Below are 26473 nucleotides of genomic sequence, written 5' to 3'. Positions count from 1 at the left end.
GTAGGCCCCATGTGAAAAAACAACAAAGCTAAGTATCTGTAGGGCCTTGATTCTCTCCTCCCCGCTCCCTCCCGCTCCCGGTGCACACCATGTGTGGTCACTACACCATCTTGTGGCCATTCGTGTAAACTGCACGTTCCCCGCCAGGAGGCAACTTGCCAAGATCCTCTTTGCTGCCTTGCAAAAGGTCCATCACCATCCTGTCTTCTTTCCCGCCACCAAATTGGAAAGGAAAGGCCATGCGAGCAGGGCTTAGCCTCTGTGTTTCCTTCTCTCTGTCTGCCTGCGTGCGTGCGTGCGTGCGTGCATGAGCGCATGCATGCGTGCGTGTGTACATGCGCGCGTGCGTGTGTACATGCGCGCTCGCACACACGTCCTGCAAAGACCACCTCCACGCGTCAACTAGCTCTCAAGTTTCTATCAGAAATCCTGAAAGTCAGATAAAGGGACTTCCAGAAGAAATTCTTCCCCAAGGTACTGTTTCTTTCCATTACCGATATCACCCACTCCAAATAGCAAGTCTGTGTTTGAGTTTTGAACAAACAATCCTGTAAACAATACTGTAATACTAAGTTTCTGATGAACTATTAAAAGGTACAGGCGGCCAGATACATTTTGCTTCATCAGTAAAACAACCCAAGAAAGGGTCTCATTAAAAGCAACAGCAAGAAATCAATTAAAATCAGCTTAGACACTGTGGAAGGAAATGACTTTGTCAGGTTAGTAAAGTGACATCTCTCCGAAGGAAGTGATAATGTGCCATATTTAAAGGAGTACCAATGTTTGGATCAAAGTCCACGGGGGCTGAGTCAGTCAAAGGGGTGACTCTGGCACACACCAGCAGGGTTGACGGAGACAGGCTATGGTTTTCTGCCGTAAGGGAGTCAAGAGCATTTGATAGCCTATAGGATGTGAAGACTGAGGGCGAAATCGAGGCTTCTGTGTTGGCTTTATAACGAGTCCGCTTGCCTACGTTTCCCACTATTCCCTTTCTCACGTTTCAGTTAAAGTGGTCCGTGAGAGATTCTTGTGGGAGATTCGGAGGGCAGAAGGGAAGCCGAAATCGTGGCGCAGTTCACGCGTCTTGTTGCTTATCTGCTGGCTCCCCTCGTTGATGCGAGGGTGTGGCCGGGCCTGCGATGGCTTCACAGTCCTTATGTCCTTCTTCAGCTTCTTAAACTTCTAGACCAGACATGTGTGTGTTTAGCTCTGTGACAAAGTGTTTTGGCCTCTGCAGGACACTCGAGGACCCTCGTGACATCAAGGTCAAGGCAACAGGTATTGATAGGGGTTTCAGTTCATCCTCATGGGGTCCACAGGGTTCTTAAGGTTCTTCCTCCCCCACTTCACATGCATCTTCCCTTCCCGACTGCTCACCCTGAGGACCTCAAGCTTCAGCATCAGGCACAAAGACAACTACCTTTCAGAGGCAGCTTAACCAGTGCCCACAATTGTGTGATGTCAGATCCTGGAAACAAATCTCTTTATGGATATTTATATGTTCTTATGGATCTGCTTCTCTGTTTGAACCCATGACTGATACAGCCGCATACAGATGGGCTGCACACAAGGAAAACCTATGACACCACAAACTGCCCTTGGACTTTAGTGAGGTTTTTCCAGGAATATAATTCAATGATGAAAACCCCAAATTTCCTCACAGGAAAAATTTAATCCAAACATGCAGGCCTTGAGTGTCCATCATGGGCAAGTCTAGAACGGAAGACAGAGAATGTCTAAAAAGCCTGCTTTCCCCTAAAGAATATATTTATAGTTCAGTAAGGGAGATAAGGCAGGCATGCAAAAAATAAAATTCAAGGCAATCTGTGATAAGCTTTGCAAGAGAGGTTCAAAGGGTTATCAGAGTATCTTTTCCACCAGGGATCCAATATCTAACTGTGTATAGAAATGACCACAAGCATCCTTGTTTATCACCTTCACGGATATGTCTACTGCTCTCAAGTTTTCTAAAGTGTGTATAAATCAGATAAAACAACATCTTAACTAGTCACACACAAGGGTTTTCATTGCTGGAATAGCGCTCCTAAGAGAAGGGTTGCCAGGTTGGGAGGCTGCCCAAGGCCAGGGGCCAGGGCGCTGTGTCACGTGCATTGGGGCATGGTAAGCGGGCTGAGTCAGGGCCCTCCCCGCCGTAAGCGTGTGTCCTCTAATCCCAAAGGCTACCAGCCCAAGGACTGATGTGAGACCCCTGGTAGTCCAGGGCTACCTATAAAGGAAAATCCAAGATAGAGAGCATGGGGTGATTCTTTCCACGACAAGTGGCCCTTTGTGACAAAAGCCTTTGCAGGAGAACGCAATTAAATATTCATCAGTCATTCATTCATTTAACAAACATTTACTGAGTAACTAATATGTGCTTCCTCTCTCTCCACACCTTGCCACTTCTCACCCTTCACGTTGAAATGTCACCTCTCAGAGTAGCCCTTGTTTTTGACCCTAAATACTTCCTCTCTATCACTTTCCTCTGTACGTTTCCTTCATGGCACTCAGCACGGTTTGGCCTTCCCATTGACTGGTAAGATATTTTGATTCATGTCAGTCCCCAGTAGTAGACCAGAAGCTCTACAAAAGCAGCTCTCCTATCTCTTTTATTCATATCTGCTATCCACCATGAGCATAGACCCTGGCACGCAGGTTAGGTATTCGGTAAATATTTGCTAAACGAATGACGACCAAGACGCTGGAACTATGAAGATGACAGGGACAGGCCACATCCCCACTGTCCTGGAGCTCACAGTAAACCGGGGGAGGTAAGCAGGCAACCAAAAGAAGGAGTGATGGCAATGGCCTCAGAAAGCCTACCTTGTCACCTCCCAAAGAAACCTCTCCCCCTATATCAAGTTTTGGGAAGTGTGTATAAAATCAAGGAGGACAAGATCCTAAGTGGTCACCTGAGGGGCTATTTACTCTTCTGAGCTGAGCACTGGGATGGGGGTGGACACAGGGGCTGAGGTGAGCGCAGAAGAGAGGTTAACAATCCAGTTTGGAGAGGATCAGGGAAGACTCACCGGAAGTGGTGACACTGAGTCTGAAAGAAGAACAGGACATGTGTTATTCGGTGGCAAGTATGCAGTGCTAACAGAGAAGGTAAGAATGAGGGGGATAAGCAGCAGTAGCATTTAAGGCAGAGAACGGCATGTGCAAATGCCCAGAGGTGAAAGGAGAGTCATGGGGAGGACTCGGATCACTCTTCCTGGCCGGTGCATGGGGTGTGCTGAGAGCTGACCCAGGCAGATCGGCAGGGGCCAGATCATGAAAGGTCGTGAATGCCAGACTCAGGATTTTGGAATGACACTCAAAGACCTTCACTGTGCTTTATTTACAAAGATACCATTTCGTTGGTTATACACCAGGGGTTACAATGAAATGCATGAAATCATGCTAACATGCAGTACTAATAGTGAAGCTAACCATAGTTTTCAGATACAAAACTGGAACATATGGACTGACAATGGAATAAAATTGTAGAAATCATGATCGCCATGGAAAATGCAGAGCATTTGGCTGATGTGTGGTTTTCCTGTACGGTATTCAACACACAAGGAATTCTGAGTACCAAGTGGAGTACGTCACATATGTCTGCTACATAGTGATTCCTAGTATTGTTGAGAATAAATAGACATTGTTCTTATCTATTAAAGCAAAGGATATCTGCCAACTTTAGACAGATGTTACTATGTTCAGTGAAGTGCCCGCTACGTGTCAAATCCAGCACTGGACCCCATGAGGAGAGAATGGAAGAAAAGTATAAAGCAAAAAAAAAAAAAATCTAGTTTCTGTAGGGATGGAAATATTTCCATTTAGGATCGTTTATCCAATTACCAAGTAACTTACCAGAATACAATGGATGAGACAGGGGGAGAACATAAAACATTACCAAGGAAAACAGTGCCGGTGTTTCATAAAAATTTACTGAACGTATTAGTCAAAAATAATAATCAAGTGCTTCAGTGCTAGACATGTTTCCCTGTATTAATCCAATCAAATCATAAAACACCAGAACTCTGTTCTAAAACACTTGGCATGATTTAACTCATTGACTCATTACCACAAATCTATGGAGTAAGTACTGTTACAATTGCAATTTTAGAAATGGGGAGAGCTACGCTCAGAAAGATGAAGTCATTGACCCTAGGTCACATGGCTTATAAGGGGTCATGCCAGAATCATGAACCCAGAGAGTCTGATTATTATAGTAGGAATCCCAGAAAAGAATCTGCTTTGGGTTGAAGGCCCATAGGCAATAGAACTGAGCACAGTAGAAAAGGAAAGTGGACGTTCTCAAAGTTTCTTATGAAAACATTAGGGTATTGCTGGCTATGCCAGACCCAGACAAACCTGAGATGGAATCTCAGCTCTGCCACAAATCACCTGTGTGACCTTTGGGAAGACACTTGCCCCCTCTGGGCCTCAAGGTAAACCTGTAAAATGGGGGAAGGAGGAATAGAAATGTGATATGGGTTTGCCCTGGTGGTGTTAGAGCTGGAACAAGTTTTTAAATAGGCTTTCAGATGATTTCAAAAGCAGTTTTGCTCTTCCAGATGCATCTTACCCACCAAGTATGGAAACCACACACTTTCTTCAATTTACACAAGCGCCGTGTATGTGTAGATTGTGTACGGTGATGGTCTTTGATAAGAAATGCAGTCTATGAAATAGAGAGGGCCCAACGTGGACAGGAGGCCAAAACCATTTTGTTGGACATCGAAAATATTTTCTAATGCCCCAGAGTGGAATCGGGAATTATGCCTGTGGAAATCAAAGCATAGAACTTATGGTCAAAAGACCTGAGACTAAGGGCCAAGTTTGGCTGCTTCCATCTGTGAGATTTAGAAGAATATTTATGGGTCTAGTAATACTGAGTTTAAGGGTGAGGGGATCTCAGGCTGCCTCTCCAAGGGTAGAGGTACCAGGCTGTGAACTGGGTGTCTGTGGGTTCAGGGACAAGTGCTGAGCAGAGTGCAATCCGAAGAACCAGAAGGAAGCCAGTTGCTTTGTGAGTACTGCTAACAGGAAAAGAAACCATTGTTAATTAAGTTTCAGAGAAGCCAGAAATGGTTTCCTAGCTTGTCTGTATCGGGAGCTCAAGGCCCTCAATCCCCAGCTGCTGTTCTGGAGGAAGCTTCTGCTAGAGTAGTTGTGTGACCAGGGACCCACCTCTCTGAACTTCAGTTTGCTTCTCTCTGTAATGGGGAACTAATAAAATGCACTTGTCTGTGTTTTTGGAAAAATGAGATGAAGCTTTTTTTATGTCTGGGAATTGCTTCAAAATATTACAGATTGTAGGGCAAGTGGGTGAGGACATGGATGAAACAAGATTGGCCGAGACTTGATAATTGCTGTAGCTGAGTGATAGGGAAGTGGGGCTTCATGATGCTGTTCTCTCTATTTTTGTAAAGGTTTGGATCTTCCCATAATGAAATGTTTTAAATAATGAATAAAGCAGAGAGATTGAGCCCTGGAGTTCCAACGAGGTTTGATTTGGGCTCCTGCCTGTAAGTATTGAGCACGTGAATTAAGCTCTCCTGAGCCTCAGCCTACTCCTCTATAAAATGTGGGAAGTAATTATTCCTGCCTCACAGGGTAGCCGTGAAGATTAAGTGAGGTTGTGCATATAAGCGACTTAGTACAGCATCTGAGATATAATACAGTTCCAAAGATATTAGCTACTAGTTCTGCCATGGTTGTTGTTTTTGGTGTTACTATTATTTTACTGTATGAAGGACCAGGAAGAGCTGTAGGCATGCAGTAGGTGTTTAATAAATGGTGTGGCTCATCATGATTATCCTCACTATCATTAGGAGTTGAACTCTTCCCACCTGGTCAGAATGTACCATTAAGCTGTGCTCCTAATCTGGCGGGGAGATCGGCAGATGTGGGCATTGAGGTCTCCGGGCTGAATAAGAGCTCTTTTCCCTTAGTGGAGTGGAGCTGTTATGTAAAAGTTCAGAAATTTCCACCCAAGAGCAGGACCGGCTAAGTAGCCTCAAGCTGAGCTGTCAGAACCTGCCTCTGCAGAGCTTCTGGAAACAGGAGGCGGTTGGAGATTAAAGACAGCTGGAGACAGGCAGCTCTACCAGGGGTTTCATTCATTCAGGGGCTTAGAGCAGGCTCTCGGTCCTGGGAAAGGGACTCAGCTGGGAATCATTTTCTTTTCTTAAATTTTTAAAAGTAATCTCTATCCCCAACATGGGGCTCGAACTCACGACCCCAAGATCAAGAGTCACATGCTCCCCCGACTGAGCCAGCCAGGCGCCCTAGGAATCATTCTCTTGGTAACAGCCTTCCCTGACCTCCCCTCCTGGTTTCCTAACTCACAGTAAAGTGCTCAACGCAGGTTAGTCAGATGAATGGGCTCTAGGACAGAAATCAAGTTGCCAGAAGCTGGACATTGGGTCAGCAAAGCCGAAGCTGGTTAATCAAATGCCTCCAGACTCAGGACGGGCTTACTTCCAGAGCCTGGGGCTGGCCTGGCCACGATGTGGGGGCACTGTGACCCAAAGTAGGGGAAGCAAGTAGGCAATGAGAGAGCAAAGCTTGCAGCATGACCCAAATGACCCATTTATCTTTATACCTCACAGAGGCCCCACCGGCTTGAACTGGTGCCTATCTGGGGTTGGCTTCCTCTGCTCTGGATAGACGCTTTCAGGGTGGAAACTCTCACCTGCTCAACTTGCTTGCTCTAATTGGTTGCCACTTGCTTTTGACCCTAGGCTTATTAGAGTTTATTAAAACTCTATTAAGATGGCAATCAGCCGACATAGGATTTTATATATATAGCTTTTTTAGAGTCAATGATACTTCAAAAACTCCTATTCAAATTCATTTTGGAAAGCTCCTGCCCGGGACAAGGAGTAAAGAACGTTAGCCTGAAGCAAAGGTTCAGATCCAAGTAGGGTGGCATTCAACGGTGAGCCTCGTGAGCCTCGGAAGAGTGGAGGTCAGATTATCGAACGCGTTGTGCATTTAGCTGAGGAGTGTGGACTCGATCTGCAGATAGCGAAGAGCCGCCAGTGCTTTCTGAGAAGGGCGGTACAGTGATCAGACCTGTGGTTTAGGACAGTAGCTCCCCCATTTACCTAACCATGTTCGAATCCCCATTGAATCATCTTCGAATTTCACCAAAAGGCAGAATCCCTTGCTTTGCACCCGAGATTCTGATTCAGAAACTTGGCAGTGGGGCCAGGGAATCTGCATCTTTAAAGAAACACATCACAAACACATTGTGAGACCACAAGTCCATGGATGACGTTTTGAGACACAGTTTTAGGAAGATGAGCGTGGCGGTCAAGAAAGAGGCTCAGGACAGGAGAATAGTATGGAAACCTGACCTTGAGTGGGAGCGGTGGAAATTAAAACAATGACCCATCCTGCCAGGTTCCTGGGGGCTTGGGGGAGAGTGTGTTTTCAACTGCAGTGGGCTCTGGGGAGCCTTGGGAAACTACTGATGCCGGTTAGAGGTCAAGCTCACTCTTGATCCATCCTATTCATCTTGACTAGTCAGTGCTGAGGCTCCTTCCTTAAACTTTCTTCCTACCTGTTCAGGGTTGCAAAGCCTAACTCTGCCTCTTTGATCAAATGCATGGAGTCTTTACCATATAACCCCAAGGACCTTGATGGGCACATGAGCCTGCTCGAACTAGTTTCAGGTACAGACGGCCTCTCTCGGGCTTGAGACAAAACCACTCTTGCGTTAGAATTAAGCCACAAAAAGGCTGGTTAGGGTTGGCTCCAGCTGGCTGGTCAGGCCCCATCAAATTATGGTATAGCCTTCTCTTTGAAGACTTGACTATTCCCCTCAGGTCCTCTTGAGTCACGTGAAATCCAGGAGAGCATTTTCAAGTCACAAAAACTGTTAAAGTTTTCTTAGGTCCAGTTAGGCATCATTAAATCCTACCCAGATTAGTGAAGTCACAAGATCTCACCAGGCATAATGAGAATAGAATTTATAAAACTTAATGAGAATTGATGAGGATTATTGAACCTTGTCCTGCCCTTAAGGCAACAAGATCAAAATTTAGAAATTCAAATGGGAATAGAAGCAAAGTATTCTTTTGCTTTTCTTTTTTTAAAGCCAGGCGAGCTACCTGAAGTTACAAGACTTGCGTGGGCCCTTTGTGACTGCTAATCTTATAAACTAGTATGAGCCAACTTTTAATGGGTTCCTCTCCTTCCTCCCTTCCAGGTGGCATATATGCATTTTAATAGGGTCTTCTGAACAGGCTGCTTCCACCCCAAGTAGAGACTTGGAGTGTGGAAATGCCAGGTGCCAACCCAGACCCGTGAGACTGGCAGCTAAACTTTTGGGGCCCTCTCATATGTCATGCAAATAGGCCCACGCAGTGGCAATGTCAGGTGGACAGGTGGGTGGGAGAAGAAGGGGGCTGGTGAGTGAGTCATCCTTGCTCAAGTGCAATAAGGTAGGTCCCAAATCAGCCAGCGACGTCGGATAATGCAGTTTCGTTGCTGGAGAGAGTTATCAGTGACTCGGCATTTTGTGGATTAGATCTTTCAGAATACTTCTGTCAGTGGCTGCATTTACTCAAAAGCATACCTCAGGATAGGTCTTTATATATTTAATGATGTGACTATTGTAATATATATACATATATATTATAGTTTCAGGGAAGTTTTGAAAAATGAGTCACAGTGGGACATCACACTACTTTTTGCTTAGTTTCTTGCCAATATTTTCAATTCTTGATCTTGGAATCAGTGTAGAGCTATTAAAGACATGGGCATTCTCAGACAACTGGCCCTTCATCCTAAAGGCAATGATCGTGATCATGATAATACTATCCAACACATGTAAGGCTTATTCTGTGTCAGGCACTGTTCTAAGTGCTTTACAAATATGACCTCATTGAATGCCGACAACAACCCTCTGAAGTGGGAGCTGTTATTTCCTCCACTTCCGGGGTGGGAGGCGGGAACTGAGGCATGGAGAGGTTTGTGACTTCCCCAAGGTCACAGAGCTGGTAAGTGGTGGGGCTGGGATACAGACCCAGCCAGTGTGGACCCAGTTTGGGGGCCTAGGGTTAACCATCCACTGCCAGTTGTGCAGGGAAAACCATGATACGCCACTGAGCTTTCCAAAAAAAAAAGGGAAATTGAATAATGAGAACGACGTAGTTTCATTTTTGTTGTCAATATTATGTGTGTGTTGGAGACACACAGACACACACACACAGAGGTGGGGAGACAGAGGGAGATTAGATTTGAATGGGAATAAGACAAGGAGGTCTGGAAGAAATCACGTAATTATACTAGTTACATGGAGGGAGAGTTGTGTAGGTAATTTCACTTTTTCCTTCACATATGTCTATTGTTTTAGATGGAATACACACACGGAGGGACTAATTAAGCTTTTAACTTAATGCTGCTCTCTGACACAGCACTTGCTTTAGATTCCCGTAATCCTGAGAGAAAAGATCAGAGTGTTCGCTGTTCTCAGGCTTAATGCAGTGACTTTCATGTAGTAAGTATTCAATAAATGCTGTTTGCGGTGTTGTATTATTGGGCAGTGTGTCGTTTATATCATACCCCTCTATTCTCTCCGACGCTGGGCTCATTATAAACTCTGCCAGGATTTCACTCTTTAGGACATTTGGACTGTTCTTTAGCTCAGGGGTTGCCCGATGTTTTCTCTCAAGGGCAAGGAGAGAAGTATTTCAGGCTCTTGGGGTCATCGGATTGCTTGCAATTTCTGCCTCCGTCGTGTGACAGCAGCCAGAGGAGATATGTAAAGAAACGGGCATGACTGAGTTCCAATAAAATTTGATTTACAAAAGCAGGTGGAGGGCTGCCTTTGGCCCCAGGTTCGCAGTGTTCGGATGCCAGCTCTAGCGGGTCTGAACAGGGTCACTGGCCCCGAGAAACAAGTTGATTTACTTTGTTCTCAGGATAGTTTTCTCCTTCAGTTCTGAGGACTTTGCACCTACGGGAAGGTCTGATTGGGATGGATTAGAATTTTTCACCTGTTGATATAATTGCTGTCGGGTTGCCTCATTCTTGCCATGTGAGAGATTAGGATGGCCTTATTCCACTATCCCATGGGATTACTCTTGGAGTCGGCATCCATTGTGTCTTGTTATACTTTGTACAAAACACCGGGGTTTTGTTTGTTTACTTAGTTGAATCCCTAGCGAAGATGAGAGAGAAGGAAGTCTTCTTTAGGACAGGGCAGGAAAACTGTGGGTCCCACACCACCACCCCTGGACCACTCTGTCGCTCTTCTGTGTCTCAGGAGTGGGGAGACTAGGCTTTTTCAGAGCCCCCACTCACTGCCTCTCCCCGCTCCCAAAGATAGCTCCATTCTTACTTGGTTATAACTCCTACTGAGAATCCTAAGTCCTTAGGAACTGGGCCAACTAGTCTTTTCTTCAGTACAGTTCTTCTCTGGGCAACCACGATAGTTCATTTCCTACGAAGCCGACCCTGATCTTGTGCCCTGAGCATAGCGCAGAGCTCCTACGTTTTACTCCCTTCAGTAAGAGTGCCCTGCTCTCCAAGAGTACCCTTCTCAAGGGCAAAGGGAAACACCTTTTATTTCCTAACTATTTCAAGTTCTTGGCCTCTATGTTCCTGTTCACAGTTCCTCCCAAGGAACTTATACAATCAGGACTGTTGGCCACCCAATTCTTGCTCAGTAAATGGTCGACGGGAAACATTTTCTAAGTATGAATAGTTTGCAGACCAAGTAATAATTAAACCCTCCAGATTAGTAGCTTTCTTTCCCTCTAATTCATGCAACCAATATCTAAATTCTCTTTAGGAAAGGGCAAGGGCAAATCATCTCCATCTATAGTCCTAACCATAGGTTTGATTGGCAAACTACGTACCTCACACATAACTAGATCATGGTATGCCCCTGACTTTAAAAGGCAGTATTTAGGGGCGGAGCAAGATGACGGAGGAGTAGGAGACCTGGATTTCGTTTCCTCTCAGGAATTCAGCTGGATAGGGATCAAACCATTCTGAACACCTACGAACTCAACAGAGATCGAAGAAAAGAAGAACAACAACTCTCTGAACAGAAAAGTGACCACTTTCTGGAAGGTAGGACGTTCGGAGAAGTGAATCCGAGGCGATATTCAGGAGGATAGACGGCGGGGGAGGGGCCTCCGGCGGCCGCTTCTGGCAAGTGATAGAGCCGCGGAGCACAAAATCGGAACTTTTAAAAGTCAGCTCTGCTGAGGGACATCACTCCAGTGGCTAAGCTGGGGGTGGAACCCTCGTGGGACAGTGTGGTCTCAGGACCCTCAGGGTCACAGAAAGACCGGGGGTGCCTGAGTGCGGCAGAGCTCCCAGGGATCAGAGCGGGGAAGCCGGCTGCAGAGACGGAGCCGAGGCACGGGCTCTCAGCTCGGGGTTGCCATAAACCGTGATCCACGGCACAGTCGGGCCACTGCTCCTCCAGCAGGGACCCAGAAGCGGCAGATCCGGGGAGACTCACCTTCCTCCCCCGGGAGGAGCTGCGCGGGAGTGCACCGCAGGGATCTGCTGGGTTTGGAGACTCCACCCGGGGTCGGGTGCCAGAGATAGAAACGCGCGGTCACAGGCCGGGTGAGCACGAGTGCGGCCGGAGACCGGGGAGACAGGAGTGACTGGCGGCTTTTCTCTGGGGGCGCACTGAGGAGTGGGGCCGAGTTCTCGGCTCCTCTGGGGCAGAGATTGGGAGGCCGCCATTTTCACTCTCAGCCTCCAAAGCCGTACGGAAAGCTTGCAGGGAACAAAAGCTCGGGAGAGCAAACCCGAGCAGATTACTTAGCCTGGACCGGGCAAGGGCGGGGCAATTCTGCCTCCGGCAAAGACATTTGGGAACCACGGCAACAGGCCCCTCCCCCAGAAGATCAGCGAGAACAGCCAGCCAAGACCAAGTTTACCGATCAATGAGAACGGCAGAACTCCAGCGCTAGGGGAGTACTGCACATAGAATCCATGGCTTTTTTACCATGATTCTTTAGTCTTTCAAAGTTAATTTTTTTTTTGAATTTTTCTTTTTCCCTTTTTCAACCAACATCTTATCATTCCCTTTTTAAAAAAAAAAAAACATTTTTATTTTTCATTTTTAGAGTCATATTCTATCCCTTCATAGTAGTTACCTGTATTTTTGGCATATATATATAAGTTGTTCTCTCTTTAAAATTTTGAGATAGTTTCTTCTAACAGATCAAAATATACCCTAAATCTCTAGTGTATGGTTTTTTCTACTCCCCTGCCTGATCACATTCTCTCCCTTTTTTTCCTTTTTTTTTTTTTAAATCCTCTTCTTTCTTTTTTCAAACAACTTCTTATCAATTCCTTTTATAAAATTTTTTTATAATTTCCATTTTTACAGTCGTATTCCATCCCTTCATCATATCAACCCTTATTTTTGTATATGTATAAGTTTTTCTTTCTTTAAAATTTTGGGAGGCATTTTCTTCTAACAGACCAAAATACACCCAAAATCTAGTGTGTGGCACTGATCTATACACCAGCCTGATCATATTTGACCACATTCTGGTTTTTTTGTTTTGTTTTGTTCTGTTTTTGTTTTTATCTGTTTTTATCTTTATCTTTTTTTTTTTTTCTTTTTTCTCTCTTTCCCTTTCTTTCTCCACTGCTTCAGGTCTTTTCTGATTTGTTTAGAGTATATTTTCTGGGAACGTTGTTACCCTGTTAGCATTTTGTTCTCTCATTAATCTGTTCTCCTCTGGACAAAATGACAAGACAGAAAAAATCACCTCAACAAAAAGAACAAGAGGTAGTACCGACTGCCAGGGACCTACTCAATACGGACATTAGTATGATGTCAGATCTAGAGTTCAGAACCATCACTTTAAAGATACTAGCTGGGCTTGAAAAAAGCATGGAAGTTATTAGAGAAACCCTTTCTGGAGAAGTAAAAGAACTAAAATCTAACCAAGTAGAAATCAAAAAGGCTGTTAATGAGGTGCAATCAAATATGGGGGTGCTAACTGCTAGGATAAATGAGGCAGAAGAGAGAATCAGTGATATAGAAGACCAAATGATGGAAAATAAAGAAGCTGAGAAAAAGAGAGATAAACAACTACTGGATCACGAGGGCAGAATTCGAGAGATAAGCGATACCATAAGACGAAACAACATTAGAATAATTGGGATCCCAGAAGAAGAAGAAAGAGAGAGAGGGGCAGAAGGTATAATGGAGCAAATTATAGCAGAGAGCTTCCCTAATTTGGGGAAGGAAACAGGCATCAAAATCCAGGAAGCACAGAGAACCCCTCTCAAAATCAATAAAAATAGGTCAACACCCCAACATCTAATAGTAAAACTTATGAGTCTCAGAGATAAAGAGAAAATCCTGAAAGCAGCTCGGGAGAAGAGATATGTAACCTACAATGGTAGAAACATTAGATTGGCAACAGACCTATCCACAGAGACCTGGCAGGACAGAAAGGACTGGCAGGATATATTCAGAGCACTAAATGAGAAAAATATGCAGCCAAGAATACTATATCCAGCTAGGCTGTCATTGAAAATAGAAGGAGAGATAAAAAGCTCCCAGGACAAACAAAAACTAAAGGAATTTGCAAACATGAAACCAGCCCTACAAGAAATCTTGAAAGGGGTCCTCTAAGCAAAGAGAGAGCCTAAAAGCAACATAGACCAGAAAGGAACAGAGACAATATACAGTAACAGTCACCTTACAGGCAATACAATGTCACTAAATTCCTATCTTTCAGTAGTTACCCTGAATGTAAATGGGCTAAATGCCCCAATCAAAAGACACAGGCTATCAGATTGGATTAAAAAACAAGACCCATCGATATGCTATCTGCAAGAGACTCATTTTAGACCCAAAGACACCCCCAGATTGAAAGTGAGGGGGTGGAAAACCATTTACCATGCTAATGGACACCAAAAGAAAGCTGGGGTGGCAATCCTTATATCAGACAAATTAGATTTTAAACCAAAGACTGTAATAAGAGATGAGGAAGGACACTATATCCTACTTAAAGGGTCTATCCAACAAGAAGATCTAACAATTGTAAATATCTATGTCCCTAACATGGGAGCAGCCAATTATATAAGGCAATTAATAACAAAAGCAAAGAAACACATTGACAACAATACAATAATAGTGGGGGACTTTAACACCCCCCTCACTGAAATGGACAGATCATCTAAGCAAAAGATCAACAAGGAAATAAAGACTTTAAATGACACACTGGACCAAATGGACTTCACAGACATATTCAGAACATTCTATCTCAAAGCAACGGAATACACATTCTTCTCTAGTGCCCATGGAACATTCTCCAGAATAGATCACATCCTAGGTCATAAATCAGGTCTCAACTGGTACCAAAAGATTGGGATCATTCCCTGCCTATTTTCAGACCACAATGCTTTGAAACTAGAACTCAATCACAAGAGGAAAGTCGGAAAGAACTCAAATACATGGAGGCTAAAGAGCATCCTACTAAAGAATGAATGGGTCAACCAGGAAATTAAAGAAGAATTTAAAAAATTCATGGAAACCAATGAAAATGAAAACACAACTATTCAAAATCTTTGGGATGCAGCAAAGGCAGTCCTAAGAGGAAATATAGCAATACAAGCCTTTCTCAAGAAACAAGAAAGGTCTCAAGTACACAACCTAACCCTACACCTAAAGGAGCTGGAGAAAGAACAGCAACTAAAGCCTAAACCCAGCAGGAGAAGAGAAATAATAAAGATCAGAGCAGAAATCAATGAAATAGAAACTAAAAGAACAGTAGAACAGATCAACGAAACTAGGAGCTGGTTCTTTGAAAGAATTAACAAGATTGATAAACCCCTGGCCAGACTTATCAAAAAGAAAAGAGAAATGACCCAAATCAACAAAATCATGAATGAAAGAGGAGAGATCACAACCAACACCAAAGAAATACAAAAAATTATAAGAACATATTATGAGCAACTCTGTGCCAGCAAATTAGATAACCTGGAAGAAATGGATGCATTCCTAGAGATGTATCAACTACCAAAACTGAACCAGGAAGAAATAGAAAAGCTGAACAGACCTATAACCACTAAGGAAATTGAAGCAGTCATCAAAAATCTCCCAACAAACAAAAGCCCAGGGCCAGATGGCTTCCCAGGGGAATTCTACCAAACATTTAAAGAAGAATTAATACCTATTCTTCTGAAACTGTTCCAAAAAATAGAAATGGAAGGAAAACTTCCAAACTCATTTTATGAGGCCACCATTACCTTGATCCCCAAACCAGACAAAGACCCCATCAAAAAGGAGAACTACAGACCAATATCCCTGATGAACATGGATGCAAAAATTCTCACCAAAATACTAGCCAATAGGATCCAACAGTACATTAAAAGGATTATTCACCACGACCAAGTGGGATTTATCCCTGGGCTGCAAGGTTGGTTCAACATGCGCAAATCAATCAACGTGATACAATACATTAACGAAAGAACAAGAATCATATGGTCCTCTCAATAGATGCAGAAAAAGCATTTGACAAAGTACAGCATCCTTTCTTGATCAAAACTCTTCAGAGTATAGGCATAGAGGGTATATACCTCAATATCATAAAAGCCATCTATGAAAAACCTACAGCAAATATAATTCTCAGTGGGGAAAAACTGAGAGCTTTCCCCCTAAGGTCAGGAACGTGGCAGGGATGTCCACTATCACCACTGCTATTCAACATAGTATTAGAAGTCCTAGCCACAGCAATCAGACTACAAAAAGAAATAAATAAAAGGAATCCAAATCGGCAAAGAAGAAGTCAAACTCTCACTCTTTGCAGATGATATGATACTTTATGTGGAAAACCCCAAAGACTTCACCCCAAAACTGCTAGAACTCATACAGGAATTCAGTAAAGTGGCAGGATATAAAATCAATGCACAGAACATTGTCAAAGGCAAGGGAAGCAAGGGCAAAAATGAACTATTGGGACTTCATCAAGATAAAAGGCTTTTGCACAGCAAAAGAAACAGTCAACAAAACCAAAAGACAACTGAAAGAATGGGAAAAGATATTTGCAAATGACATATCAGATAAAGGGCTAGTATCCAAAATCTATAAAGAACTCATCAAACTCAACACCCAAAGAACAAAGAATCCAATCAAGAAATGGGCAGAAGACATGAACAGATATTTTTCCAAAGAAGACATCCAAATGGCCAACAGACACATGAAAAAGTGCCCAATATCGCTCGGCATCAGGGAAATCCAAATCAAAACCTCAATGAGGTACCACCTCACACCAGTCAGAATGGCTAAAATTTGTAACAAGTCAGGAAATGACAGATGTTGGTGGGGATGTGGAGAAAGGGGAACCCTCCTACACTGTTGGTGGGAATGCAAGCTGGTGCAGCCACTCTGGAAAACAGTATGGAGGTTCCTCAAAAAGTTGAAAATAGAGCTACCCTATGATCCAGCAATTGCACTACTGGGTATTTACCCCAAAGATACAAAAGTAGGGATCCGAAGGGGTACGTGCACCCTGATGTTTATAGCAGCAATGTCCACAATAGCCAAACTGTGGAAAGAGCCAAGATGTCCATCGACAGATGAATGGATAAAGAAGAAGTGGTATATATACACAATGGAATATTATACAGCCATCAAAAGGAATGAGATCTTGCCATTTGCAACGACGTGGATGGAACTGGAGGGTATTATGCTGAGCGAAATAAGTCAAACAGAGAAAGACATGTATCATATGACCTCACTGATATGAGGAATTCTTAATCTCAGGAAACAAACTGAGGGTTGCTGGAGTGGGGGATGGGGTGGGAGGGATGGGGTTACTGGGTGATAGACACTGGGGAGGGTATGTGCTCTGGTGAGCGCTGTGCATTGTGCAAGACTGTTGAATCTCAGATCTGTACCTGTGAAACAAATAATGCAATATATGTTAAGGAAAAAAAAAAGAAGAAGGTAGCAGGAGGGGAAGAATGAAGGGGGGGAAATCGGAGGGGGAGACGAACCATGAGAGACGATGGACTCTGAAAAACAAACTGAGGGTTCTAGAGGGGAGGGGGGTGGGAGGATGGGTTAGCCTGGTGATGGGTATTGAGGAGGGCACGTTCTGCATGGAGCACTGGGTGTTATGCACAAACAATGAATCATGGAACACTACATCTAAAACTAATGATGTAATGTATGGGGATTAACATAACAATAAAAAATTTTTTTAAAAAAAGGCCAGTATTTAAAAGCTTACCTTTAACCTCTATCCTGTGGACAGAGGTGATAGAGAAGAAGCAAAGAGCCCCATTTTTCCTTCCTGCCTGCTTTTAGACATGCAAATATCTATTTCAATAACTGTTAAATTAAAACTCACACACATTTCATTTGCACTGAGTAATGGACTGAATGTTTGGGTTCTCCCCACATCCATATGTTGAAACCTTAACCCCAAGGTGATGGCATCTGGAGATGGGGCCTTGGGGAGGTAATTGGGTCAGGAGAGCGGAGCCCTAAGAATGGGATCAGTGTCCTTCTAAGAAGAGCAACCCTTGTCTTTCCTTGACAACTTTTATCTTACCCGAAAGAGGAGACAGTGTGGGCCCCCAGAAGGAAGCCCCCAAAGCGAAGGCCATTTTAGCCTGGTAGATTAGACAGGGGTCATCTCACTTCCACACCTGGTGGCCACAAGTTCAAAAGGAAACTCCTTGAGAGAAGAGAACTCGTCTGTGGTGTCGTGATGCCTAGCAGCTGCAACACTTGAAATCACAAAATTACTCAGAGTCTGTAATTTAAACTTTATTTCATATCTGTTGTTAAATTACACAAAATCAGTGAATTGTTTGTAAAGCCACACCACTGAACGGATGTTTACAGTTGAAATCATGGGATTTATAGGATGATGACAAAAAGGGGTATTTATAAACATCCCTTATATACAATAATCAGTATAGACAGAGAAAATGCACATAATCTCTGCAAGCCATGCACACCACAGCAATAACACAAAAGGTTTTCCTTTTTTTCCCCCTGTAACAGACAGTTCCACTGGCTCGGGCTCCATCCTGCTTTCCAAAGGTACTTATCCGTTTTAAGAGCAAATGTTGTCAATTAAAACTAAACAAAACTGAGATACCACAGTGATCTACAGGATCTTTATTTTAAAAACACAATGTACACAAAATAGTTTCACTCTAAAACACGTTGACTTCAAGGTATGTTTGAGTTTAAAAAAAAAAAAATTCCTTTCAGTTCTTCAGTTCTCAGATTTCCCAGGACTGCAATACTGTCAGATAAAACACATTTCAGATATAGTGATACAAGCTCAGCGTCAAGAAAATTTATTTTTAAACCCAAATACGCAGCTTCTCGTCTGGCTTGTGGCCATAAGTATTACAGATGAGACTAGATCATGCATATAAGCAGCGGATTGTACAAGATGTGACTTTATCGTCACACTTCTAAGCGTGTCGCTCCTGAAAACATCAATGCTATTTCCAGTTGTCTTGTTGGCTCGACAGCCGGGGGTTAGTGTAGGTCCCTACAAAGTATAGCAAAACCCATAAAATGGAAACTGCCCAGAATCACGACGCATGCTAGCACAGTGGGTGCTGGCATCTTTCTTCTCGCCCTGCTTGATTCATAACTGATCGCCTACAAGTGTTTGTCCAGAGACTTAATATGAAATCACTCTCCTCAATGCATATGCTCCTGAGACTCAACCTCACTGCAGAACACTTTCTCTTCTTTCTTCAAACAAAACCGGGTATAGGGTTAACCCAAAGTATCGAGATACAACTTTTGGTGTTACCGAATAACTGGCTATCCTAATGCTTATTCTACCATTTTTTTTTTTCATCTCGTAATTGTCTACAATCTGTCAACACAAAAAAGAACAAATGGGCTAGAAGCAGCCAGCCCAACTGGAAATGGCACAATAAGAATGTACAAAAAGTCAATAACAATTCATTCACATTCAGGTTCAATTCTATCTGATCAAGAATAACTTCAATATTTTTAGACACGTTATCCTGTTCAAGAGTTTCTTGATAAGGACCTCACTACACAAACATTGATAAGACAATTCTATAGAAAGTCCTGACTTTAATCCAGGATTATATATCACAAGAAACTCAGCAACACACCATTTAGATGATGAAGAAAGATTCTTTAAATGGGTTATTTTGGAATGAGCACAACTCGGAGAAGCCTTCAAATGAATGAGAAGCAGCGCCAACAAGATTCCAGAATTGTTGAAATTACAGTGCCCAGAGAGCGTCTGAAAATTAGATCTCTACACTGGTATTTCACTTGGGAGAAAAGTGTTTTTGTTAACTATGAGATACACCCTGTTTAAAACCTTTAAACAGTAGAAGGTAGAAAAAGTTGAAAATTCTAAACATCTCTTAAATAAGATACGAATCCTGTTCTACTTGAAAAGCCAATATTTCTTACATAAAACTGCCCATGTTTGGGAGAGAAAAATCTTCATTTCTACAGTTTTGTAAGATTTACCATCAGTTCTTATTCCATTAAATAGATTCCTGGTTAAAATCAGAAGAAAATAAAAGGTTTTGTGGTTAATTTTGGTTTTTTAAATGTGTATATTCCTGCTTACCCCTGGGAACAACTGTTTGCTTCCAAGAGCAAGTTTTAACAGTGTATCATGAATAATTTGGAGACGTTTCTTAGCCAAAGTTGAATGGCCACATGTTATGTTTTCATTTTGTCTCTATAGCTAATTTAAGCATTTCTTAAAATATCGAAACAGCAGTTTCTGGCGAGTCTGGTTTGGCTTTTGGATTTTATAAATACTCCAACAAACCCAAAAGAGGCAATTTAATTACATGCTGACAGTTGTTTTACCCACGCACAGTGTAACATTTAATTGAAAGGCAACTGTAAAGGCAACATCTTAACTTTTTTTTAACTTCCAAACTGAAGGAAGCAGGATGTGTTTGGAAACTCTCATGTTTTAAGATTTGCCGTTATCTCTACTGGCGCTTTGGGACAAGTGTGCAAAGGCCTCTGGGAGCCACTTAACGCCATTTCTCTACGCTGCCTATGTAATCATTGGTGCTGTTGCTGGCGCTGCCATCGCTCTGCTCTTGACCTGGGTTCTGCTTGTGGCTTTCACGGTTCTCCTTCTGGCTCGAATTCTGGGTCAGATTCTGAATCAGATTCTGAGTCACATTCTGATTGGCATTCAGATTTGGGTTCTGACTCAGATTCTGACTCGGATTCTGCCTGTGGCTTTGGCTCTGGCTCTGGCCCTGACTCTGGAAATGGGTCTGAAGGAACCTCCCCTTCAGAAATTTGCGTTGTTCCTGACGCTTCTGCCTAGCTTCCTGATGCTCCTTCTGCCTCATAAACTGATACCTTTGCAAAAAGAGGTCTTTTGCATAGCTGTACAATTCCATATCCAGAAAATTCAGTCCCTCAATCCGCTTTTGGATTTCCTCATTGATCTCTACGCTAGAGGCCCTAGTGGTATTGTATTGGGTAAATGGCGAAATAAAGTTCATGTTGAAGGTTTTCTCAAACAGGTACTGGGTCTTCCGCTGAAACTCAGTGAGGCCGAAGAATGCCATGTGCTTCAGATTCGATTTGGCACTTTCCAGGAGGACCTTGTTTCTTTGCTTTTCAGGCATGACGGAGAGGTTGTAGCAGCCGACCAGGGTCAGGTCGGAAAGCATGCGCACCTGGCGGTTATTGGCTAGATTATAGGGACAGTCCATGAACTCTTTTAGGGGGCAGCCAGACCAGTCATCCCCAGTGTAGCAGCTGGGCAGCTCTTCGGAGGTTGGGGGCCTTCCGTCACAGACGTGCAGGGATGCTTTCCATGTTGCCCCTCTCTGGACGTGCCTCCACTCACTCAAGTACCGGGACACTGGGTCTCGGAGGATGGTGATGTAGTGGAAGTTCCTATGGGTAAAGCACAAAGACCAACAGTCAGCGCTGTGGGTGACATGAGTGCAGTCAGCGAGGTGCATGGCGTATGTGATGTTCACTGATCAGTAAGGAGGGCAAAGGGGGAATGATGGTGATCTGGTAGCATTTGTCCTGTGAACTGTGTTGCAGACCACTGTCTGAGTCCTACGAGCCCGTCTGGGAAGCTAACACTTTCCCCCAATTTGCTGGTACTGCAGCTAACGAAAGTAGGCCAAGTATAGGCCCAGCACATCGTCCTTGTCATTCTTCACTCCCTCTTCCGGCTCCTCCTGTTTCTCTTTCTCCAACCAGTGACAAAACCCTCCTGACAACCTCATTCGCTTAAGCAGGCAGCCATGTTATTTCATATCCCCCATAATTATTTCATATCCCCATTAACTGATCACAAAATTCTAACCTTTCTTACTAAATATACGAAAGCATTTTCCCAATATCCAGCCTAATCCGGATACCTTATTAAAAAATAAAACCTCACTGAAAGAGTGTCAATATGATGCTTTGATTCTGGCTGTTGTCCTAACATCACGGCTCATTGGTTCTGGAAGCGGTGGGCAGAGATCGGCAGAGCAGCCCGGGGCCTCCAGAAATAAACGTTGTGGTTAGTCACGGACTGAAATAGACATGGTAACTGCCAACGGCACATACGCAGGCTACCAGCTCGGTTTCAGCCTTAGCTCGCGTGATAATATTCCCGGCCCGGCAAAGTTAACTCTGTCCCCTCCAAAATGCTCCCTTTCTTTACCTACTGAAAGGATACCCGGGTGTCAACAAGTGTGAAGGCTCTGCCGTATGGCTATCTTCACTTTAAAGTTGCAAACTGAAAAAGTTCTTTGTTCAAATAGTGGACTAGCGAGCACTGAACCCACACGTGCACGCACGCACGGCAGGTGCACACGCACGCACCGCACCCCAGAAATGTCAAAGCCTAAGATGTGATCAGACATACTCAAGGGGAGAAATGACCCTGGGGTTGTGCTTTTTAATTAAGAAATGATTTTTTTCCCCCCACTGAGATTCAGTGGATGAAAGCTGAGGTCAAGGAAGGGCATATTGTAGAAGGAAAACAATAATGAACACTGACTATTAGCATTTCGTTTCTTACAGAAAACCTGGGGAATGGCTGGCGGCTTTTGTGAAATCTATTCATTCCCATCTGAGAGAGTGGTGGTTCTGTACGCCTGCCAAAGGAAACCAACTCAACCACCAACGGGCTGGGTCTATTGGCGGCAACGTTTCAGACCCAACCACCGACAGGCTGAGTCTGAAACGCGGTAACGTTTCTCCCGAGTCTCGGGCCTCAAGCAACTCAGGCACCCCAGGGTCTATCCTGTATGCTTCTATTCTGTGCATGGTGTTTCTTCTGCTGGGCATGACCTTCCTTCTGTGACTGGAAAATTCGAAACATCCTTCAAGTTGTAGTCCAAGTACGATCTCTCCTCTGAGAAAACGTAACCCCACAGCCTGCTGTCAGCCCTCCCCTCTTTCTCTGTGGCACCATAGTAGGTCCACAGTTACTTAGCCTTTGTTAAAACCCTTTTGATACTGAACTGTGACTGCTTGTTTGTATTTCTGCTTAAACGATGTTTTCCTGGACAGGGACTCTGCTCTTCTTCTAGAACTTCTAGGGAAGAGGTGGGAGAGAGCTGGGGACCGGGGAGGCCATGCCCCATCCTACAAAAACTCTGGAGAATCTTCTAAGTGCCTTGCAAATATCACAGAAAGGTTTTTTTAAAAATTACTTTATATATTTTTTCCAGACTAAACAAGCATGGGGCACAGGAGGAGCCTCTGGGAGTGAGGATGGAGAGGGCGGAGTGCCTACATCACTGCTTTTCCTAGGACCTGACCTTGCTAGGGCCACGAAAACTCATGTCTGTGAAGACCCCTTGCTTAAGGGCCGGCAGCTTCTGGTGCCCCTGTAGCCTTTACCAACAAAGGTGACTACTATTCCCACGGGCTTCCTCCTTCCGCCCCTTGCTGTGGTATTCATTCACTCCTTCGTTCAACACACATTTATCGAGCCTTTATGTGAGGCTGGAGGCGATAGCTTAGTGGCAATTAGTCTGATTATTTGGGAAAAAAAGAAATTTATGAAGTCCAGTGACACATTTGGATTAACCTTTCAACTAGCTTTAGCAGGCATGCATTATAATGGGGGCTGTCAGGTAGTTGAAACCCCCATAATAAAGTCACCTTCATGCTTAGCTGACAGTCCTCCTGCCCCGCCTTGTTGAACTGGTTTAAGACGACAGTGACATCTTCTGGTAAATCCTAGAGTGCAGCCCTGTGCCAGTTGGAGGCTCTCCTTCCTCAACACGCTGCCTTGTCTTTGGGAACAGATAGATCTCCACCACCAGGGTGAATGTCATGACCAGTGTTTTGGAAGCACCATCCTCACGTGGAAAGAGAGGAGGCACCCCAGGGAGGCAGAGACAGACGCTGCAGGGATGGTCACGGCCACAGAGAAATGAGAGGCGCCCACACGCACACATGTGCACACCCTGCCCGCCCTGGTGACCGCAGCTGTCCTACCCTCTGAAGATAACAGGTCCAGGGATTGCCCACAGCCCACGTCTTCCAGGGAAGACAGGCCTGACTCCCAGGTTGCCTCAACGGGAAACACTCGATGCTGCTGGGAAGAACGATCCCGGGGGTGGAAAGGCTTAAAGGTTGGTGTCCGGGAGTGTCCAGTGGCCTCCCGGATACCATAGTGTGCTGGAGGTGGGAAGGCAGGTGACGGTAACACGTGGGAGGTTTGGTTGGGCAAAGGATCCAGGAGGCTCGTTACTCTGAGGAGAGAGCTGTTAGGGAACTGTCAGAGAAGCAGTCTCCCCAGCCAGGCCACCTGAAGATGCGACAGCCCAGCCCAACGGGAACGTGCCGGGGGTGGCGCTCCTCCCGTGGCCACTTCAGTGCAAGCACCTCACGTGTGCCTGGCACGGGGTGCCCGCAGCGCCAAGACATGGCATTTCGATAGAAGGTGTTCTTTTTTAAAGATTATTTATTTATTAGAGAGAGAGAGAGCACAAGCAGGGGAAGCGGAAGGCAGGGGGCAGAGGGAGAAGCAGACTCCCCGTTGAGCAGGGAGCCCGATGCGGGGCTCGATCCCGGGACCCTGGGATCATGACCCGAACAGAAGGCAGACGCTTAACCCACTGAGCCACCCAGGCGCCCCAACAGAATGTGTTCTTAATGGTTGGAGCAAGCACAAGGTACGATGAAAACACCTCGCTAGCCTAACAATATGGGCAACAGCTTCTGCCACTTTATTTTGAAAACAAGTAAGAATGAGAGGAGGCAAGAAGAGAGGAATGGAGTATGAGGCAGAAAGTTGAGCATGAGCAAAGTCACAGGACACAAACTAGCCTGTTGTGTGTGGAAGAAGTGCATTGAAAACCTCTTACAGGGGGCGGGGGGGGGTGGTGCCTGGGTGGCTCAGTCAGTTAAGCGTCTGCCTTCGGCTCAAGTCATGAGCCCGGGGTCCTGGGATCGAGCCCCACATCGGGGCCCCTGCTCAGCAGGGAGCCTGCTTCCCCCTTTCCCTCTGCCTGCCGCTCCCGCTGCTTGTGCTCTCTCCCTCTCTCTGACAAATAAATAAATAAATAGATAAACAAGTAAATAAATAAAATCCTTAAAAAAAAAGAAAAGGAAACCTCTTACTGGGAATGAAGGGGAGTGGCAGGGGTTGAGGATGGAGGGGTAGCCACAGACCTGGCTGTGGAAGGCCTTAGGACCCCCCAAGAAAGGATTTAGACTTCTGTAGCTGACAGGGAGGCCTCTGAAGGGGTTTAAGCAGAGGAGCGACATGATGAAATCGGTGTTTTAGCAAGCTCACAGGGTATGGAGTGCGGAGATGGAATTAGGGAAATTCGCCTAAGGTTACTGCAGAAAACAAGGCAAAAGAAGGAATGCAGCCTAGAGACATTTTTAGGAGGTAGCATTAACAGACTTGGTGTCAAAATGAACACAGGGGAGAGGAAGGAGGAGGGTTAAGGATGCCTCCAGTTTCTGGAGGAAGGCCTCGGGTCCTCTGGGACACCCAAAAGAGAGTTGAATGGACAGATACAGCACTCAGGGAGTGATCTGGCCTTAAGATAAAGATGTGGCGTTAACAGCAAAAAGTAGTCGTTTCAAACCACAACAGCCTACTTGCGGATCGAGTTTTAATTCCACACGTGTGGCTTCAGTGCTTTGAAGACCGACTTTAAGTACCCCGGGGTAGCCCAAGGTTTCCCTTCTTAATGCTAAATATGGTTTTCAACTATTCTGGACACTGCTTCAAGTTCCCTCACTGTCCTCTTGTTTCCCCTGAATATATTCCACTTTACTGGAACGTGTCCTCCAGGCATAGTCTGACAAGTGACAAGTAGGGACAGTCTGTCACCTCCCTCATTCTCGACACCATTTCTCTTAGTTTGGCCTCATATATCACATCGGCCTTTTTGGCAGACATGCCACACCGCTGACGCACAGTCAACTAAACTCTTTCATTCTTTTACACGTACACCATTTTGAAACCCAATCTACTTTATCCTGGACCTGGATGTAGTTTACTTGTGGCCCTGTTTAATTTCTTCTTGTTAGAGTAAGTCTGAGCCTGTCAAAACACATCTGGATTCTGATTATATCCCCTAGTATCTTCACCATATCTCCTTATTCCTTTTGGCAAGGCTTGTATCCAGGCATTGATAAAACAGGACAAGATGCAGGCAAGAGCTGCTGGAAATCTACCTTCAGGTGGACATTACTCCGAAGGGTGCTGCTGAACGGATTGATTTAATTTTAAATGAGTGAGCCATTTAAAATGGCTCAACCCCAGGAAAATCACACTCAGCCTGTTTTGGTTAGTGGTAATGGGACAGAATATCTTAGGACAAAACTTGTCACTTAATTAAGATGAACAGGTGTCACATCTTTAAATTGGAGTCATGACTCCCCATCAGTTACCTAGGTGAGTTTAATGACCATTGTTCAGTGTGTCTATATACCCCTGGCCCCTTACAGGCAGAACAACGTGAAAGGTCAAGTCCGGGCCAACTTTTTCCTGTCATTGCTAAGTAATTGTAGAAACAACAATAGCAACCAATGAAGAGTTGTCCAAGCATGAAAACTGGGGGCCACCCTGGACTCCTCGATCTTGCTCACTGCCACTATGTGAACTTCCCCCAAGACCCTTGCTGATTCTAGATCCTAGGAGCACTCAGGTCCATTCTTTCTACCACGGCCTGGGGCCAGGCCCTTATCATTTATCTACTGGGTCACTGCTGCAGCATCCCGGACTGCCTCCCAGCCTCTGGTCTCATGCCTAGGCCCCTCCCCCCCGCCCATATGGCACACATCTGACCTGTCATTCCCTAGTTAAGACCTCTTAATCCCTATCAACTTGGACATGAAGTCCAAGCTCCTTCACACGCTAGACACAGCCTCGTGGGACCTGGTAACCACCACCTTTCTTTCCCTCCAGCCTCATCTCTATCAAGCTCCTTCTACACAAGCCTTCCTCAATCACGAGGGATTTTGCATCTCCCCCTCTGCTTCCCTGACTCTAGC

The 26473-nt window shown here is 44.7% G+C and overlaps 1 protein-coding gene across 2 annotated transcripts in view; it reads right to left on the bottom strand.

The window, feature by feature from the left end:
• Positions 1 to 20010: 20010 nt before the first annotated feature.
• HS6ST2 (heparan sulfate 6-O-sulfotransferase 2) overlaps positions 20011 to 26473 on the bottom strand; it is a 283702-nt gene continuing 277239 nt past the window's right edge. For both annotated transcript variants that reach the window (XM_044911807.1, XM_044911808.1), the window contains one exon: positions 20011 to 20896. In XM_044911807.1, coding sequence (XP_044767742.1) covers positions 20011 to 20896 — 886 coding nt within the window. The remainder of the gene's footprint in view (positions 20897 to 26473) is intronic.

Source organism: Neomonachus schauinslandi, chromosome X (genome assembly GCF_002201575.2).
Source record: "Neomonachus schauinslandi chromosome X, ASM220157v2, whole genome shotgun sequence".
Taxonomy (NCBI): domain Eukaryota; kingdom Metazoa; phylum Chordata; class Mammalia; order Carnivora; family Phocidae; genus Neomonachus; species Neomonachus schauinslandi.
The sequence above is the reverse complement of the archived record's forward strand: the minus strand, read 5'-3'. Positions and strand labels throughout refer to the sequence as shown.